Source organism: Seriola lalandi, unplaced genomic scaffold (genome assembly GCF_002814215.2).
Source record: "Seriola lalandi dorsalis isolate HSWRI2012SDOR001 ecotype SW California unplaced genomic scaffold, Sedor1 jcf7180002054544, whole genome shotgun sequence".
Lineage (NCBI taxonomy): Eukaryota > Metazoa > Chordata > Actinopteri > Carangiformes > Carangidae > Seriola > Seriola lalandi.
Genome location: NW_019525097.1, coordinates 5,813,824 through 5,826,658, shown reverse-complemented (window position 1 = coordinate 5,826,658; position 12,835 = coordinate 5,813,824). Strand labels below are relative to the sequence as shown.

At 42.0% G+C, this 12,835-nt stretch overlaps 1 protein-coding gene across 5 annotated transcripts in view; it reads left to right on the top strand.

The window, feature by feature from the left end:
• The first annotated feature begins 929 nt into the window (after positions 1-929).
• Positions 930-12,835, top strand: part of LOC111661385 (rho-associated protein kinase 2-like) — a 30,444-nt gene continuing 18,538 nt past the window's right edge. For 3 of the 5 annotated variants that reach the window (XM_023414925.2, XM_023414926.2, XM_023414927.2), the window contains exons 1-8: positions 930-1,365; positions 6,405-6,486; positions 6,983-7,083; positions 7,798-7,935; positions 8,585-8,845; positions 9,655-9,799; positions 10,053-10,191; positions 12,471-12,562. In XM_023414925.2, coding sequence (XP_023270693.1) covers positions 1,270-1,365; positions 6,405-6,486; positions 6,983-7,083; positions 7,798-7,935; positions 8,585-8,845; positions 9,655-9,799; positions 10,053-10,191; positions 12,471-12,562 — 1,054 coding nt within the window. In that variant the 5' untranslated portion in view covers positions 930-1,269. The remainder of the gene's footprint in view (positions 1,366-6,404; positions 6,487-6,982; positions 7,084-7,797; positions 7,936-8,584; positions 8,846-9,654; positions 9,800-10,052; positions 10,192-12,470; positions 12,563-12,835) is intronic. The other 2 variants (XM_023414929.2, XM_023414928.2) reach the window with 1 other exon arrangement.

Sequence of the window (12,835 nt, the reverse complement as noted above, 5' to 3'; positions counted from 1 at the left end):
ACTCTGTGCACTGAGGGTAAAACTGATGAATGAGTTAAGAGAGCAGGAATTCCGGCTTAGTGGGGGCTTGGGGTGCGGTGGGGTGGAGGAGTGGGCGTGGGGGGTGATCAGGCCAGGGGCAGCTTTCCGGGGGCAGGATAGACACCAGTCCTGCACGACTGGTGGTGTATTCAAAACACGTATTTAGTACACAGATAATGAGGGAAGATGTAGGCTATGGCATTTGTTTTTGTCAAGTCACCTTATGTTATGCACCACAAAACCGGATGCAGGGTATTACCTTCAAAATAAAAGCACCATACCTTATATACTGCCATGGCAGCATTATTTTTTTTGTTATTCGTTTATTGGTGACACAATGTTTTTGCTTGCTTTTTACCACTTTGATTTTACTGTATGAACGAAATAACTGTCCATTTTTAAAAGGTTCCAACATGGAACCTCCCTCAAGGTGTATTACTAGCTTCTTGAATTTTTGTTTGTAAACTACATAATTACACTTTTTTAATTATCTTTTTTTAAATGAATTTACCTACATAGGCTACTTCTACAGAAGAAATATATGAATAAAAGTGCACCTGTTGTTTGTCCATGTCTGAAAAAATAAAATTTCAGAATTATTGTTTATTCATTTATTTACAAAACTCTAACTTTCTTAGATATTATGAGAGATGAATTATTGTGATAAGTCCCATTAATTTCAATAATTTTCTATTTTTATGAATCATTTTCATATGTATATATATATGTGGCCTATATATAGATATTCTATATTAGTTATCATACAGGTAACAGGAGCTTTCCTTTTGCGGTAGTTTCCCAACATAAAGTTCAACCACAGTTTTAGTTTGGTAGTTTCCACCGGAAGTCGTACAGTTTTGTTCTATCTGTCTTGACAGTAGGCTGCCCTACAGGTTGGACACGTTGTGCTCGGCTCAGACTTTGTTGTAGCTACCTGGGAGCAGACGGGGCGCACCTGGAAGTGAGGTGCGCCTTCATTCACCTCCAGAAAAGTCCGCTCGGTTTTCACTATCTGATGACATATTAATTAGATAGGAGAGAGACCGCGGACTTTGGCAGTGGATGAATAATTAAACCGCAGTTTACAGAAGAGCTGACATGAGGAGCTGAGCCAAGCAGTAGCGGTGGCGGAGTGCGTCTACTTCCCGCCTGTGTCCTGTGACGAAAAAAACGTAGACAGGGTCCACAAGTGTTTTTAATATTTTTGCTTTTTCATGTCATTTGACCTGAACACACTGCACTGTGATCATGCTCGGGGCGGAGAGCAGGCTGGAAAGCCGGCTGAAGAAGCTGGAGTCCCTAATGAGGGACCCGCAGTCGGCTCTAAACTTGGAAACCCTGCTGGTGAGTTTTCATTTTCCCTCAGGGTCTGACACAGGTAGGCTACAGTCTGGTGTCATGACTCAGAGTCAGAGATAATGATTTACATACAATCGTTGTAATTGTTCTGTCATGATAACTTGAAGAGACAAGTCTCAAACAACAGCTGGAGTTTGTAAACAGTGACACAGTGGTTTATATGGATAACAAGGAAAAAATACAGATTGCTTTTATCAGAGGTGTGATTGGACTATCACTTTCTATATAAGTGAGAGGACGAAGGTAAACTAACTGACTCATCAGTTTGGCTTTCAATCAGGGTTGTAGCAGAGGGGAACCCCACCTTAACTCAATGTGTTGCTTTCTTTTCCTGTAATGAATACAGGAAAAAAATTTAAAGATTTTTTAACTGAAACTAAAAGTCATTGAAGGGTGTAGACCAAAAAACGTTCATTCATTCACTCTCACCACTCCATCATGGCTGTCTGAGATTAACCTGTTGAGTCTCTTGGTGTGGCCTCTAATTGACATGACCTCTCTCTGACCTGTCCCAAGAATGTCCTCTGCCAACGTTGATAACACAATTGCCCCTGTTCAGCCATTCTGCCCCAACCTCCAACAACAACTAGACCTTTTTGAGCTGATATGGAGCTTTTGTGACCTTAAACCTTTCTTTGTTACCTAACACTTTCTTGGTGGGTCGTCTCTTGGAAAATCAGTCCACAACGCAGTACTTGTGATAACACCCAATTTAAAGCATGGTAAGCGTTGTACCTTTGAGGCAACCCAGAGACACCTTTGAGGAAATGTCAAGACTTGATTCACTCTTCTTCTCAGTAGATGAAATAATCAGATGGAGACTGAAATGTTCAGTTGCTTCGTGCAGGGTTGATATTAACAGAACGCCACCAGCCGTGGATGTTAGTCAGGTTATTTTGGTGCCTTCTGAAAAGCAAACCCATCCAAGCATGCATTTGGGATCATTATTGAGGTCAGCAAGTTAACAGTTAAAGGAGATTGGATGGTGCATATACTGGTACATAAATAAATAGTTCTGTTTCCCGCTGCTGGAAATGTGTCTATTCTGGACCTGGGACCTGGTGAGTCACAGGTAAAAATCTTATCTTTACAAGAACAACCCCCAACTTATGTCGTACAATAACATAATCACCATGAAATGTTTCAGTTTAAGCCCATGTCCACTCGCTGTCCAAACCTCACCAGTCATCATTTTCAGTTTTATCACAGCAGTCAGCTGCATCTGGTTCCAAGCAGCTCTGTAGTGGCGATAACAATGGTCACCATGCTGCCTAATGCAGGGAGCTACCGCACAGGAAGCTGTAGTCACTTCCTGGAATTGAGATGGAGATAACCCCCACCGCGACCTCACATCACTATTTCCTGTTTGTCCACAATTATTTTTGTTGTGTTCACACAAAAGATGTTTTATTTTTGAAGCATTTCTTTAATCTGTGCAACGAAGGATCATCATGTAGCCCATAAAAAATAGTGAAAATCACTTCAGATGTTTTGTTTTGTCTGACCAGGAGTCCAAAACCTTAAGATGTACGATTTATAATGAAAGAAAGCAAAGAAAATGTGTGCTTAGGGTCATAATGGTAAAATAAAAATAATAATAATAATAATAATAATAATACATTTTATTTATAGGCGCCTTTCAAGGCACTCAAGGATACCTTACAACACACAGTAAAAGATAAAATGCAAGTACAAGGCATAAAATACAAAATAAATTAGAATAAATATGATTGCGTAAAATAAATAAATGATCTTAAGTCAGGGCTTCAATATTTAATTTAACTGTCATGTGGGAGTGTGTTGTGCCCTAATGATAAATGATCAATTGATTGATTATTTAAGTAATTTGTCAAATAAAAACACAAGCACTTTTGGCACTCGATGATTCTGGCCTCTAAAATGTAAGGACTTGCTGGTCGGACAAATTAAGACAACTCTTTTTAATAATAACACATAACAAATGAGTTGGATATGCCAGTCGGTATATTCTTTATAAGCTATTTATGTTACTTACCAAAACCCTCAGATGGGATGACGCATTCACTCTGTGTACGTGTAAAGTTGTTTCTGTCTGTATTACTGTTAGTATCCAAACACAGTGATTGATAGAGGCATTAATGGAAAGGAAATGCACAATTTAATTCAGGAATCTGAGGAACAATTCAAGGCAGGCCTAGTTTGTATCAGGGACGGCATGTTTCTTCAGTACCCTTCAGAATGGCGGAGGCCGGATCTGTTCGAGTTGAACACGGTTTACATTTCGATGCAATCTGAGCACCTTCATTGTTGCTGAATGTGCTCTGTGACGGTATGAGCTCACAGTGGAGTAGATGGGTGGCGTTGTGTAGGGCGGAGAGGAGAGGAGAGGAGAAGCAACGCGGCTGTGACTGCAGAATCCTGTTCAGATTTGTCCAGAGGCGAAAATCAGACTTGATCGAATTGTCTTATGGTGAATCAGGGGTACGAGAGATTTAAAGCCTTCACGCCGCAAGATAACACATGCCGACTGTCCCAGGCAAATAGTTGTAGGAATCGCAGGATAAATGAGTTGAGAAACTCGCAGAGACTTGAACTGTAACACATCAGGTGTTAAAGGCTTTTACCTTCACTGGCAGTTCACAGTCAACTCCTTTGTCTCACTGGTGCTGTGGATTGTTCCTGTAGCAAACATCTCGAAGCACGACAGTAAGAGAAGAATGCAAAACCTGCTGCGTCATCTGCGTCATCTGCGGCATCTGTTACACATTCACAATATCTTTTTGTATATAAATCAGTAAGGTAGATCGTTGTGTACGCTCTAGTTAAAATGAGTCTAATTATAGCTAATGGAGAAGTTGCATTACACGTAGGTGCAGTATAATGTGCGCGTCTGTAAATCTGATATGAACTGATTTTGGTGGTCAAAGGTCAAGTCCACTGTGACCTCACAAAAACACGTTTTTAGCTGCAACTCAAGTATTTCACTTGCTAATTATGACAGAATTCAACACAAATGTCTAATAGGATAAAATGATGACACTTTATATTCAAAAGGTCAAAGGTCAACCAAACACGTTTTCTGACCATTATCCAATGCCACAACTCAGGAACAGAGGGGGAGTGTGGGTTGTGGCGCCCACCTTGAAACTGTGGTGATTGTGTAGATCTTCTGCGCTGCCGGGTGGAAGATGTGTGTGAAGCAAACACATTTTAGAAGTCGTAGCGTCTTTTTTGTGGCGACATTCATATTTGAAGCGTTGTCTACTGTCACGGCAACAAGTTTTGGTTCCATCGGAATCAGCTTTATTGGTCAAGCATGTGAAGACGTACAAGGAATCTGACTCAGTTTTTTTTTTTTTTTTTGCTTCTCTAAATGTGATAAATTCCATTTCGACAAAAAATGAACTTAAAAACTTTTTATTAAATTCCCCTTAAAGTCTTCACTCCATATATGAGTGTGGACGGACATTGATGTAAAGTGCAACTTGAGTGGTTGGTGGAGGTATACAACTGAGAGGCAGTAATTCTTGGTTATGTAAAGTAACATGAGGCCAGGAGATTTCTGTGACATGAAAAACGACACGGTGGACAACGATGACCGAACGAGCTACAGTGGGAACAACAAATATTTATCATGACATCAGGAAACTGTATTTAATGTGGATGGGTCACGTCATGGCTGATACTCAGTCAGCTTGGTGAGTATGTTCAGTCTCAACACCGGTACCGATCTGGAATATTGGATTGGTGTGTCTATGTTTTCGTTGAGTACACTCAGTGGATGACAAAGAAAAAAAAAAAAAGAAGATCATCAGTTTATTCGCATATCCACGCAGACACTTCACACACACACTTCACATACTTCAGTTGAGGCTGCTAAAGTTAGAGCATGATTTATATACGAATCAAATATTACAGAGTTCACCCGGGAAAAATAGCGCAGTGACCATGTCTTGATCCAGCACACACACACACACACACACACACACACACGCACACAAAAATACACTGTGTAAAATGATCACAGATCCTCAAGCGCTCATCCTGAATCCAGAACCATAAGCTGTTTGTCCCACAATAGCTTCTGAGCCTTCTGGTCTATTTCCACCCGTCTGCGGTCGGGGGGGGATCTCTCCTCACCGCTGCTATTTAAAGGTGCAGAATTGTTCCACATGCCGCTGCCCACCCACTCACATGTCCCCGAACAAACAGGCCGATAGACACTGCTGTGGCTCAATTCCCTCCCCTTGTACCACTACAGACACACACACACACACACACACACACACACAGACACACACACTGAATGACTCCACTTGACCCCTGTTTTTGGGGAACTGAGGGTCATACTACACCCTCCACCCACCCCACCTGCCAGATTGCCCTGGCAGCCTCATGCGTTTGGATCTCAGAGACATTTCGGTTCTTGGTGAAACCCAACACCGCTGATTTAAGCACTGATGACACGACTGAGGCCCCGGCTTTTTAGTCCGATGCCGCCCCTGCCCCTGTGTGTTCAGCTGTAGAGAGGGGGAATGTGTGTTTTTTTGGCTGGAGCGGGTGTAGGTGGGCCTGTGTTTGGGCAGAGGGCGGTAATCGCATCATGTGACTAGTTTTTGTTGTTGTACGACCTGTTATGTCTATTGTCATTGTTTGGCTGCGCTGCACGTTAGCTTCCTCATTTTCTCCACTGCTCATGTTTCATTTAGGAGAGCACAGTTCACTAAAATATCCTTCTTCTTTCTTTCTATCCTCCATTCATTCTGTTCTGTCATTTTTTATCACCCAGCTGAAGGTCGAGCTTGGCTGTCCTCACAGAGTAATGAGAGTATCATGAAAAATGTTCCTTCCCAACATAAAATGAAAATTCAATTCAGCTTTGAAACATGATTATATTCTCATGGCATTCAATTTGTTAATGAAAAAATCAGCCAAACCTGTAAGTGAAATATCTTTTTTTCAAGGAACATTCTTACTATGTTTCTGAAGTGTGATTTATTTATTTATTTATTTATTTATTTATTTTTGTTTTTCTTGTCTTTCAGGATTCCATGAATGCATTGGCTAATGATTTGAACTACCCTGCCCTGCGGAAAAACAAGAACATAGACTCATTTCTGAACCGATGTAAGTGCCACAACTTGTTATGGTGATTGTTTTATACTGAGGGAAAGAGAACGGGAAAGCTCTGCCATGAGGAACCCCGCACAAGAGACTGCCCACGAAAATGTGTAGTTTTTTTTGTCTCAGTTCAGGTTGCATGCTGGAGACAGTTTTTGTATACGGAGGTCATTTGCAAATGGTCACAGAGGAGATAGCAAACAACTGAAATAACAACTCTGTAGTATGATTATCAGAGAAATGTTGATATCCAAATAAACTGCTGTGTAGTCGTGGCAGATTTGCAAGCCAAACTATCACTAAAATTTACATAAGTGTGACTTCTGTCCAGCCTTTTTTTATTTAAATTTTTTTGTGCACTGTCATGTGTAATGTAACTGGAGACTTATCTGTCAGACATCAGATTGTGTTTCATAAAAGTGACGCAACTTTTCATGTGAAGCCACACGGTCGCAGCTTGACCTTTGCGTTGCTTTGGTGTGGTGTGTGTCCTAACTCGCAGATGAAAAGGCGGTGAGTCAGCTGCGAGAGCTGCAGGTGAAGCTTGAAGACTTTGAAAAGGTGAAGCTGATCGGGAGAGGAGCCTATGGAGAAGTGCAGCTGGTGAGACGTCAAAGAGTTAACCAATATGCATGTGCGATTGCTCCCTTGCACTTTTTGACTTAACAAGTTGTAGTAGATATGAATGGAAGCTGAGCAGCCGAATGTCCTATCCAGATGTTTACCAATGCAGCAGCTTGCAGCAGCATACCACAGATGTGAACCACTAGAGGGAGCGACAATCTGTGAATCGACAAAAAGACAAACTATGTAACTTCTGCAAGTTGGTTTTGGTATCACACATATAATTGGCATCTTTCTCAACATCATGACCAAGTTAATTGACTGTGGGTTTAAAAAGGGGATTAAGGGAAAGCAGTAATTCCTTATAAGCGTCCACTTTTTTCCAGATGTGTGCGACTTGTGCTGAAGGAAGCTCGAGTCTGGTCTCTGCTGAGCGTCTTGTGGTAGAAACAAGTCTGGACGGGCTCATTGTGTAGGAGAGGAGTTTGAGGCCTGGGGAAGGGGAGGGGGAGGGAGGGAGGGAGGGGGGGTCTGTGTATTGCTTGAAAACGTGCGTAGGCATGTCTTTCTATGGGTGTGTGCTACAGTTACGGGTTCCTCTCTCTGCCTCTCTCTCTCTCTGTGTCTCCCATGTTATCTTGGTCACTGTGACATTCTTACCGCCTTGATCTTGTTGTCCTTGTACAGTTATCACTCTTTGTACGCCAACGTGTCTTTTTTTTTTTTTCTTTGCCTCGCCCGCCTCTGCTGCAGGTCCGTCACAAGGCCTCTCAGAAGGTTTACGCCATGAAGCAGCTGAACAAATTTGAGATGATCAAGCGGTCAGACTCGGCCTTCTTCTGGGAGGAGAGGCACATCATGGCCTTTTCCAGCAGCCCCTGGGTCGTTCAGGTCTGCACATGTATAGGTTTGAATCTGTGAAATTCTCACGTGATGATGTGATATCGTGGACGGATTTGATTCTCCTCTCACTACAGAGAAGATTTAGCATATATTATAATAACCAAAGCATGTAGGATAACAGAGTTAAGAAACAACCCAATCGTATATCACAAATTAGGATATTTTATATAGATTTTTTTTTTTTTTTTAAGGAAAACAGTGTAGTGTCCACACATTAGATTTTAGCATTGATTGATAGACACCAAGCTGGTTACATGATGCTGGCATTCATTATGTGAACAGTTCATGGTTGAACTCGATACATAATCAGAATAAAATACATTTTGCCTGAAGAATCACAAAAGTATTTACAGTAATCCCTCAAAAATATCTCAGTAACGCTTGATAAAAATAAATGTCATAGGAAAAGGAAGGTACAGCATAACAAGACTATACAAAATTTCATAGACCAAATATAATGTTTCATGTGTTGTCATCAAGTTTGAGGAGATAATCTGTGACTTGATTTGTTGACTGTTGTTCTATGATAAACACAGATCATTCTTAGATAAACACACACGCTCACCTCGTCGTCAAATCTCTATCAGAGCAGTGACTCTCCGAATGACATCAAGTGACTCCGTTTGCTCTCTCCTAGCTGTGCTGTGCTTTCCAAGACGACCGTCACCTCTATATGGTGATGGAGTTCATGCCCGGAGGCGACCTGGTCACACTCACAATGAACTATGACATACCAGAGAAGTGGGCTCGCTTCTACACGGCTGAAGTGGTGCTGGCGCTAGACGCCATCCACTCCATGGGCTTCATCCACCGTGACGTTAAACCCGACAATATGCTGCTAGACCAACATGGACACCTCAAACTGGCCGACTTTGGAACATGCATGAAGATGGACTCGGTAGGTTACATTTATGGTCGTGTTTCAAATGTCTTGGAAGTAGATTGGGGGTCTTTTTAAGCACCAAGGAACCATTTATGTTAGAGGGAATTAAGCCCTTTAATCCTGAAGAGATACTTGAATTGAGCGTGCATTCACATTTCTCTGTCATGACAAGTTTCCTTTTTTTTCCCCGGGCCTTAGTGCACCACCAAGTGTTCAGACTGTGAAGTGAAGCCCTGTGCCGCACTGTTGCATCAGGTTGTTTTGCAAGGCCCCAGAAGTTATTGTGCTAAACAACCAATCTAGATTGCAGCAGAGCCTCAGCCTCTGGCGTGAGCCAGGAAGTGTTTTGCCACCTTTTGTTTTTACCACAGCAGTTTGAGAAATAGCTGGTTCACAAGTGGATTCACACATTTGAGCTCTGAAAATCTACCAGCAGACAGTGTGTCATATCATTTCCTTCTTTTGTACAAAAAACATGGTCAGAACCGTCTAGTAGAGTTAGAACTTTGCTATAAATTGACTATATATATATATATATTTGTGTTTTATTTAATTTGTGTGATTCTTAGAGGAGTCACAGTGAACTACAAACGACTACTACTTGTTCACATCAAAATATAGGTCACAACAAAAAAAACACACCACAGTGTGTTTTATAGCTTTGTGTCAGACATTCATCCCATTTAAAGAGTGACTTTTAACTGTTTTTGGGTCATAGAAATGTGCACATACGGCTTCTTTGTTATTTTCTGCTTAATTCCCAAACTCCACCACCTTTTTGCTTTCCCCCCTGTGGTATATCTTGTGTATTTGTGTGTCTGCAGACGGGCATGGTGCACTGTGACACAGCTGTGGGCACACCAGACTACATCTCCCCTGAGGTGCTCCAGTCTCAGGGTGGCGATGGTAACTACGGCCGGGAGTGTGACTGGTGGTCTGTAGGAGTATTTATCTATGAGTTGCTGGTTGGTAAGTGACCCACTGTTTATTTGGCCCATGTTTTTTTCGACTAATCTATTAATAGAATATTTTGTTGCACCTATATTATATAAAATCCTGTCTTGGATGCTGGAGTAAAGCTGTAACTGTTGAGTCATCAGTGTAATCATCAGCAACTTAGCCCAACAGATACTTTTTTTTTTTTTTTTTTTTGCTGTCTGGCTGTTAAAATCCTGCAGTTTCCCCTTAAATCAATCATTGTACAAGACCTCTTTTTTCACAGGTGAAACTCCGTTCTATGCCGAGTCCTTGGTTGGAACTTATGGAAAGATCATGAACCACAAGAACTCCCTCATCTTCCCAGACGATGTAGAGATGTCTACGGAAGCCAAAGCCCTGATCTGTGCCTTTCTTACTGACAGGTTTGCACTTGGAGCTCTAAATCATAAAAATCAACACTTTTTCACTCACATTATTTTTGTGCTTGAGCAAGAATTCAGAGTATTTTCACAATTTCATGCTGCATAATTCAACTTTTAACCCTTTTGGTAAAAAAAAAAAAAGGATATCTAAAACCACCTGGTTGTAAAAGGCACAAACTGTCCAATCATTCTTAAACATAACTTCCTGTACGTTTGTGACCTACTTCTGAATCCATACTGTGCTGTAGGCTCCCATTCGAGAAGAACAACATCTTAAACAAACAGTGTGAGGAATGTGGCAAAGATTAGATTTGGCAAAGGTGACAAAGTTACCAATTTGTGTTCGGTGGGGCGCGGTTAAATTCACTACCGTATCAGCACATTAGTGAAGGAGATAATTCGATTCAAGAAAGTGAAAGTTATTAAAGGATAAGGTTGGCAATGTACAATGTTGATATGTTTCTTATTTTTTAACAACTACCATGAAAAGACCTCGATGCTTTCTTTCCTCAGCTTATGTGCCATTTGTACCTACTGAAGATGTAAACCTTTAAAAACAGGTCACAAATATACAGCTTCATTTTTTTTTTTTTAAAAAGGCCTGATAATTATCTAAAACAGCTGGGTGGTGTAGTTTTTAACAAACGTTTCTTAAACAGGAACAGAAAGTAGTACGCTCTGGGAACAATTTTCACCTGAGGGTTAATACACATTTGGTGCGCAAGTGAGTATTTTCAGAATGTGGGATCGTTTCAAAATAAACTACAGTGCCCAGTGTTCGTTACAGTGAATGCACATGTCCGGCAGTTCAACAGTGTGGCTCATTCATTTGGTTTTATACAACAATGGAGCTCTAAGGTTACAGAGGAATAGCTTTTATCAGGCTTTCTACACAGACAACAGATGTCTCCAGGATTCAGTCATTGTTCGTTTTGGTCTTTTCATGGGGGTTTCTTAAAACATTCAACAACAGAATATTACCAGATTAATCAGTTAATAAACCTAATATTCTATCAGCGACTCCAAACCTGAGTATACAGTAGTGCTGATCCAAGCTACCATCGAAATACAAGCAGTGCCATTTTTATTATTTGTAGTAAGATATTATCGCCATTAAAGGTAAAAGTTACATGAATGGGTGTGTGGGTGTGGGTCATGTACTTGGTCCATGGTCCAGCCCCCTGGATGAAACCACTTCCTGTTTACATTAGTAACTCCACCCCCCTGGAGGGCTCAAACACAGGCCCTTTCTGCTTCAATACAGAGCAGCCTTTCATTTTTCCTCACACAGTTTATTTACCTTCTCACTCGCTACTCTCTCCACCACAGACAGAATCTCACATGTGTGTACGGCTACCCAGCAGCACACCCACACACTCTCACACACACACACACATGCACAAACCTTTAACACTGACCAATGACTGCATTCACCACTTAACCCACATGCTCTGTCACTGTCACCCTGTGATGCTGAATCATTCCTGTGAGCACTGCAATCTTCTTCTTCTTTTTAGATTTTGGAACTTCTTTCCTTCTTCCCCAAATGTCTTTCATCACTCTCCAAATTTCTTGTAAATTTCTTCTTCTACCTTTTCTTGGTGCCACTTTCCATTTCTCCATCCTTCCTATTTTTCTGCTGTAACTTCTTCCTTTGCACTCCTGAAGTTTTCCGGGCACAGTTGTAAGCCTGGCTTTGGTTGCATGTCTGATTTTTCTTTTTTTGTGGGGGTTTAAAAACTCCTTTTTCTCTCTCTTCCTCCCCGCCCCTGCCCTCTCTTCCTCTTGGCTGGGTCTGGAATGTCCCACACGTGGCAAGCCTAAACTGCCGCACCCCTCCAGCCCTGTACCCAGCGGTGAAGGAGGGAGTAAAGGGGGGACGAGGCGAGAGAGAGGGAGAAAGAGAGGAAGAGTGTGTTTAGAGTCTTTGCAGGGAAGGCAGCAGCAGCTCGAGCAGTCGTGCTTGACTCAGTCAGGTGTGTTGATGTTGCCTCCTGCACTCTGATCCTGCTATCTTCCCTCCCTCTCTCCTCCTGGATCTATATTATCTCGACTGTGACTGGTCAGAGGAGGTTTTCAGGCGTGTCCGGCGTCCACCAGTGGTCATGCGGCTCTCCATGGTGGTCAGTGCGGTCAGGGCCGAGTGGTCACTCCGCTAGGCTGTGTTTTTTGGGATGATATGCTGGTGATGGTGGTGGGTGGAGGGGCGGAGCTGGGTGTGTTTTGTGTTTTGGCCGAGGAGGCTCTGCTCACAGTCTTGGTCCTGTTGCTGTGTGCAGGACGGTTCGTCTAGGCCGCACTGGAGTGGATGAGATCAAATGCCACCCCTTCTTCAAGAGCGACCAGTGGACCTTTGACAACATCCGAGAGAGTAAGTGTTCCCATTTTAACTTTTATTTTAAACCCCCACAATGCAGGTGCAGATTTCTTTCCATCTCTGGAAATGTGTGACCCTTTTTATTTTTTCTTCTTCTTGCCATTCCTCTACTTCTTATCATCTCCAGCACGTTCCTCTACAGATCTGTTTTGTTTCAGCCTTTGTTCATAGTTTATTTCCGTCTCCTGAGCCATTAAGCCTGCATATATGGTGCACATGCTCTCCATATGCTCCTTACTCATATCTGACGTTATATGGCTGGATGTT